Here is a 7,851-nt window from a genome sequence, read left to right on the forward strand (position 1 = left end):
AATACCCGAAAACTCTGACTTCACTTTTTTGAAAAATCAAATATCTTTTCTAGAATTATGAATAACATGAATGGATTGAAATATTTAATTAAACTGTCTGAAAATAAACCTTTATTTCGGTGCAATATTGAAACTAGCTTGAATTCTTCATAGCCTCTGAATAGTGGGTGACCCAACGGGTCACAGGTGGTCTAGTTATATAAAAAACTCCTTGCAATCGACGGTAAATTACTGTAATTTATAGGGTACAAATTACATTAAAGCTAGATACACATTGCTCTATTTCATATTCGATAGATTATTTACTATAACTTCCAAGAAGGACGCTTTTCAGTTTCACCCGACATTTATTAAAAATCTCTGAACTTATAAAAGAAAACAAAAAGATAAATCATGGAACAGAACGAACCTGCTATTTAAGTTCAGCTTGACGTCTTCTTTGCCTTGGAATGTCACCTGTGGATGAAAAAATAGGTTAACACGCAAATCTGTGGTATCCATTTGTTTGGTTATCATAATACGTGAAAACTAAATAATACACAACTAGCACAAAATACCCCGCAGATCACCTACTAATTCTGCCCCTACCTCTTTGGCATCGAAGAAGAAGAAAACTCATCAGAATGGATGAGAAGAATGATGCTGCTTTTTAATGTGATTTGCATTTCGGACCAACCCGCGAACCACTACTCAACACTATATATATAAATAAATATATGAAACTATTTCAATTACTCAAATACTTTATATAATACTAAATATAAGGTCTAATATATCGTTTAAGTCACCACTGTTACTAATTTACACTATTTTCCACCCCTCATCAGTTATAAGCCTAGTCTTCTTTTCCGATTTGCCCTTTCTCAAAATGTAGCTGGAAGATCGTAGACTTTGGCTCGAGCCAACTTCAAATACTTGTTTATCTTCTTGTTATACGTTAAACATCATCGCAATGACTTTACTGAGTTTCAAAGATCGTTTAACAACCTTAACAGTCTCTCTCTAGAAGTTCTGTATTGTTTGTTGTTAAACACAAAACTACACAATGGGTTATCTGTACTTTGCTCTTCACGGGTATCGAAACCCGATTTTTAGCGTTATAAACTTTCAGACTAACCGCTCAGTTCACTGGGGTCATACTGGTGTCAAAAACTCACGTGGTCTCTAGTTTACTCCGCAACACTGGACCTCACATTTGCCTTCTACTGTGCTATCTGACGTCGTAAGTCATATTACTGATATGCAAAAGGAAAGACATATCGAGAAGCTGAACAGTCGTAAGGATTCAGATCCTTACCTTTTTTGATCACACGTAAAGTTTTGCCAACATGGATTACAGTCGATTGCAAGAATTAAAAGGGAGTGTTTAACGTCACGTGCAAAGACCTTCGTATCACTTTCCTTAGAAAAGATGTCGCATACATCTTTAATACTGCATTGTCGAACGGTGGAAAAATTAGATATAAGCATGTCATCGTGCCACCATGGCTTGCATCTGTATTAGGATATTCACATTGTACTTCTGATGCTAGACAATCTTCGTAGTACTAGTCCAAGAGATGTCATAATGTAAGACTGTATCAGTGGCTATAACAATTATATATACACTATATATATACACACACACAATTACTCAGATGATATACTGGGGAAAGTTATATGACGAATGAAGTACACTATCTGAATTTAACTAGTTTTTGTAGTGATTAAACTAATCATTATTATATAATGTTCGTCTAACCCTGGTATAACCTAGATTTAAGAAGGGTTTTACTGATTATGAAGTTAAGCACAAAGCTACACGATGGGCCATCTTTGCTCTGCCCACCACGGTATCGAAACCCGGATTCTAGCGTTGTAAGTCAGCGGATATACCGTTGTGAAACTGGGGGCAACTTTTTACTCGTTAAAATTACTATTATAAAGTTTTTGTCCAACACTGGAAATACTATACTGTATTACTTTGACGAAACTAAAACAGTCGGACTTGAGTTTTTTTTTATAAACTTCTACATCATACAAGCAACAGGTCTTATAAACAAATTATAATTTAAATAAAATTTGGATTATAACTTGATTTGTTATAATGAAATAAATATTGTCTGTAGCGTATCTGGTGTTTTAGACACTTATATACTGTGAGTAAACATAAGGGCTTGTATATAACACATACATACACTGCTTACTATACAACATGACAAACTTTATGTAACTGTAGGTCGTTAACATTTTAAATGTTATTGTTATTTGTATTGTAAGCAACCTTGTACACGTTACTGTAGGACGTTAAAATTTTAATGTTAGTGTTATTTGTAATGTCAGCGACCTTTTACATGTAACTGTAAGATGTTAACATTTTGAATATTAGTGTTATTTGTATTGTAAACGGCCTCGTACATATAACTGTAGGACGTTAACATTTTAAATGTTAGTGTTATTTGTGTTGTAAATGGCCTCGTACATATAATTGTAGGACGTTAACGTTTTAAATGTTACTGTTATTTGTGTTGTAAACGGCCTTGTACATATAACTGTAGGACGTTAACGTTTTAAATGTTACTGTTATTTGTGTTGTAAACGGCCTTGTACATATAACTGTAGGACGTTAACGTTTTGAATGTAAGTGTTATTTGTTTTAAGCAACCGAATATATGTAACAGTAGGACGTTAACATTTTGAATGTTGGTATATATTACAGGATCGAATGAGACCATTAGTACAGAAACTAATTAGAAATGTGTTCTACTTCTGTCTAAGGATTCTCGAGCTCTATAGTACAGAACGGAAATAAAATGGCATAGATCGAATGTTAAAACATAACATACGGCGGTAATCCGTTTTGATAAGGCAACCCTAACGTGGGCGTCCGCAAGGAGGGGGCATTCCCCCACTATCCTGTAATATGTAATATATCCTGGGGACGCCCCCCCCCATGACCTCCAAATGATATTTTATGTGTAGCGAACAGTTAGTTTACAAATCACATATCTGTCAACTACTACTATTTTCTCCTTACAGTGCATTCACAACAAACGATCCTTCTTGCGACAGTGGTTGTTACAAGAACGATGCTGTTTCCAGCATCTGCTACACGTACTTCCTGTTGAATGTCAAGGTGAAAATACAATAATGAGGTGCATATTGCACGACGCGTTAAGGTCGTTTGGAATAATCGACCCGCAACAGTAAAGCCTGGTTACACACTTAAATCATTATGTTTTCATACGCACTTTGGTGCGTTAATTAATAATTTAGAAAAATGTGGTGATGTGATTCCTCAGTAATTGTAGTGTTAAGCGTTTTTCCTTAACAAGTTGGCATAACTGTTTTAACCTGTTGTTAAGTCCACACATAATCCCTTCTCCATTTTCCATCGAGAATTTCAATTTCCAGTTTTATCATCGCATGAAATTAGCATTTTTAAAGTTCAAACTCTTAACCTTTTTTCTTTCATAAACCGCTTAATATTTGGTTTCACCCTTAACACGAAACAAGCGTAATTTCCGTTGCTTAACGCTCAGATTACCGACTTGGTTTTATACCGGTGGGGTCATATTGAGTAATTTTATATTTGTGGATGTTACAATACTCAGTAAAGAACTGACCAAAAATATGAATAAAATTACTCTCTTCTTACGTCAGTAGAAACTAGTCTGACTAATTACAATATGTATGTTTTTTATATTCTCTTTTATGACTTGTATGTTATTAGAGGCGTTGTAATGGACTCTGGAACGTTTAGAAGATGATTAAAAATTTGACTTTACCCAGAATTCAGTTAGTGTGCATTGCATATGATGCGATATTGAAACGCTGAAAAATCAGGAAAATCTAATACGTTGCTAATGGAACTTTATTACCACTGAAGTATGATTACGATGTAGTTTTAGATCACGTGGAGACGGGTTTATAACTGTCAACCATTAAACATCATGACGACAATAAGAAACTTCGCTAAGTTTCGTATCAGAAAATACATTTTCACCCTCTGAAGTAAATGGATTTCAGTACGTGTCCCAATTACAAACTTCAACAGTAAATGGATTTAAGTACGTGTCCCAATTACAAACTTCAACAGTAAATGGATTTCAGTACGTGTCCCAATTACAACTTCAACAGTAAATGGATTTCAGTACGTGTCCCAATTACAACTTCAACAGTAAATGGACTTCAGTACGTGTCCCAATTACAACTTCAACAGTAAATGGACTTCAGTACGTGTCCCAATTACAAACTTCAACAGTAAATGGATTTCAGTACGTGTCAATTACAAACTTCAACAGTAAATGGATTTCAGTACGTGTCCTAATTACAAACTTCAACATTAAATGGATTTCAGTACGTGTCCTAATTACAAACTTCAACATTAAATGGATTTCAGTACGTGTCCTAATTGCAAACTTCAATACAACTGGTGTCTAGAAAGTACGCTAACTCCGATTCACAGAAATAAGTATTATTCAGTAACGAACAGCATGATAAATAAGTCGATTAGACAAAACATATGATATGTGTTTATTAACGAAGCCAGTGAAACGTGCTCGTGGTCTCCTGCCATGAAAAACCCACGACATATTAAATTGCAATACCAACAATGCAACTAGTAGTTACAGTTACTGACTGGTGCTGTAAATTTTTCAAACAATAGATAATAATGGAAAGGGAGAAAAAACAAAAACAAACTGACAAACTGGAATACACAAAAAATGTTAGGCTTAAATTTGTTTCGAATATAAAACTAAATTTTGAATGCAAAAACTTTTTACTGGATTGTTTCATTAAATGTATGCTATAAAACGAATTGTGATTATTTATATTTTTAATAATTAAAAAGCATTTGATAACATTCAGTAAATAGATAAAGCTATTTATACAGATACGGTGTCACATCTAAACTATTTAATCCAGTCTATTAACATCAGTCAGGCTTTGGACTTTCACTGAAGATGTTTAACAACGATTAGGAACGGTCAAGTAAGCAAGTGGTCAGCTATCTTTGGACACAGATTCACCTTAAACGTTTTTATAGTGACCCTTCTATTTCAAAAGTAAATAAACGAGATTGTGGTAAAGTTTGTTTACTTTCAATATCTGTCAATATGCTACATTAGGGATAAAAATGGTGCGAGTCACAGACATCTCTCCGTGTTCATGTACGTACATGGACGTTAGTTAATTTTAAGAAATCTATAAATATTAATCAATCAAAACGATGTCAAAATATTAGAAAACAATTACCCATCTTTGAAATGAAAAAAAAAGAGAGTAAATTAAGTAAAACTTAAACACGTTCACAGCGTGCCACTAAATTATGACGATCTTCAGTCAATATGGTAGTTCTTGGTGAAAGTAGTTCATCTAATACAATGAGGGACACGATCTAATTTGCTGAACTCTTCTTGTTCGTCCGACGTGGTTGATAATTAAAATCCAATTTTATAATTTAAACTTTAGAATACTGACATAGTTTTTCAGTTACAAATATCTGATGTCTATAGACAACAACATAGTTCAACAATGTCGTGTTACTACGAGTTTAACATCGCCAGTCTTTGTCAATTAAAATATCGAGGTCATAACAGTCAACAGGATCACATAAAGTTATCTGTGAGCTTGTCCGTGTATGCAAACAACAGTTGATTGCGTGTCCAATGCTATGACAAATAACAACAGAATCTGAATTCAAATGTATATTCCTTGGTAAGAATAAAAGGACCAGTAGTAGGCCCCAAAGAGCGGGCCTAAAAAAAAAAACTCGCAAAACTCATTTGACGGGCGCTTTCGAGCGGCGGCGTGATGGCGCCTGCTACACGTGAAGGGTTGTAAATCGCGTAATTATTAACCACTTTGTGTTAAGTAGAAAGAGTGAGAGATTAAATAAAGCAACAGTGCCAGACAAGGTTTCCCCCAAACATTTGGAGGAAGATAAGATCAGATATCCCACTTGTGGTAGGTCCCTAGGGAATTGGATAATTTTTAGTATTGTTCCTGCTTTCAGAGAGGGTGTTAAAAGTTGAAATGAAAATTATGGACCAGTTAGACTTACTTATGCAGTGTTGAAAGTACTAGAGCTTAAGTTGTTGTTTGTTATTACGCACAAAGTTACATATAGGGCTATCTGTGCTCTGCCCATCACGGGTATCGAAACTTGGTTTCTAGCAGTACAAGTCCGCAGACATACCGCTGTGCCACTAGGGGCACTAGAGATTAAGAGGGGAAGAAATGATGTCATGAAAAATAAAGGGTGTATTTAAATGTTTACTCTTCTAACGGCTAGATACGCAAGGAGAACAAACCTTGAAGGTTCAAACGGTCACTTACTGTTCGTACGTTATGTTAAGAACTGGAGAATATAGAGGTAGCTAAAAAATGTTGTTTTTTTTTATTATTATGTGCAAAAATCAACCTATTTACTACATTTATATTCAATAATATTGAAGGAATCACATACAAAATCAATGTGTAATTATTTAAATCTACTATATTAAACCTGATAATAGCACGTTTCTCCAACATCATTGATTCCAAATCCTTGCAGTTTCCCTACCGTAATGATGGTGGTTTATGTTCAATGTGTTTAAAAACAAAATGATTAATAGTAAATAATTCAGAATGAGGATGGTAAGTTGCGCAATTAAAAAAAATCATAACATTTCTAACCACATCTTTCTTCTACTTGATGTTCGACATTATGCTATCTCACACACCTTTTGCCAACTGAGTCAATGCTTACCAAAGTGGGGGCCGTGAAGTTTTTCTGTGTGTGTGTAGGGTGGGGGGGTATCGAAACCCGGTGTTTAGCTTACGAGTCCATAGACTTACCAATGAGCCCCTTGGTGGGGGGGGGGGCAAAAAAATGGGCGCCGTGCAGCTTTTTCTTGGTGGGGGGCAAATATGGTCCGAAAACCAAAGATGCTGAATTAATTTTAATTTTAAATAACAATAAGCCAAAAAAATATTATGTCGAATTAATTAAATGATACAGTATGTTGAAAAGAAATATTATTGTTTTTATTATGGCACTGTTTTTCAATCAACATGCTAAAGTTATAGGGTGGGGGGCCTCAAAGGTTTTTATTCACATCAAGGGAGCCTTAGACTAAAAGAGTTTGGGAACCACTGTACTAAATGACATTCGAAATAACTGATTTGCCTCTACTAAATGATTTTTGTACTTACTGATAATTGACGCTATGATTTGCCTCTACTAAATGATTTTTGTACATACTGATAATTGACGCTATGATTTGCCTCTACTAAATGATTTTTGTACTTACTGATAATTGACGCTATGATTTTCTCCTACTAAATGATTTTTGTACATATTGATAATTGACGCTATGATTTGCCTCTACTAAATGATTTTTGTACATTTTTGTACGCTATGATTTGCTCCTAAGTCTCTCTCTATTTGGTACTATTTGAAATTATTCTTTGTAAGAAGTATTCCCTAGCAGTCCTTAGGCTTTATAGATATGATCAGTGGAAAATAACTGGGAACCATTGAAGAAAACCTCTTTTTTACCAACTTGGTGATATTCGATATCATGGTGTTGATCATGCTAAATATTTTTCCACCAATGATATTCAACATTATGCTGGTGCTCCTACTAAAGCCTTTTTCTTAGTTGATTCTATCTGACATAACGCTATTGCTTCTGCTGTAGGCTTCTTTCGTTTTATTCAATATTACGCTGCTACTCGTACTTATGCCTTCTTTCTCTTTGGTTTGATTCAACATTACGCTGCTACTCGTATTTATGCCTTCTTTCTCTTTGGTTCTATTCAACATTACGCTGCTACTCGTACTTATGCCTTACCTTTCTTCTTTGGTTTTATTCTAACATTACG

General features: G+C 34.7%; 1 protein-coding gene across 1 annotated transcript in view; it reads right to left on the minus strand.

Annotated features, from left to right (window-relative positions):
• LOC106465338 (AF4/FMR2 family member 4-like) overlaps positions 1-7,851 on the minus strand; it is a 136,537-nt gene that overhangs the window by 37,535 nt on the left and 91,151 nt on the right. The window contains exon 8 of the mRNA XM_022393201.1: positions 410-456. Within this exon, the coding sequence (XP_022248909.1) occupies positions 410-456 (47 nt within the window). The remainder of the gene's footprint in view (positions 1-409; positions 457-7,851) is intronic.

This window comes from Limulus polyphemus, unplaced genomic scaffold, assembly GCF_000517525.1.
Source record: "Limulus polyphemus unplaced genomic scaffold, Limulus_polyphemus-2.1.2 Scaffold1913, whole genome shotgun sequence".
NCBI lineage: Eukaryota > Metazoa > Arthropoda > Merostomata > Xiphosura > Limulidae > Limulus > Limulus polyphemus.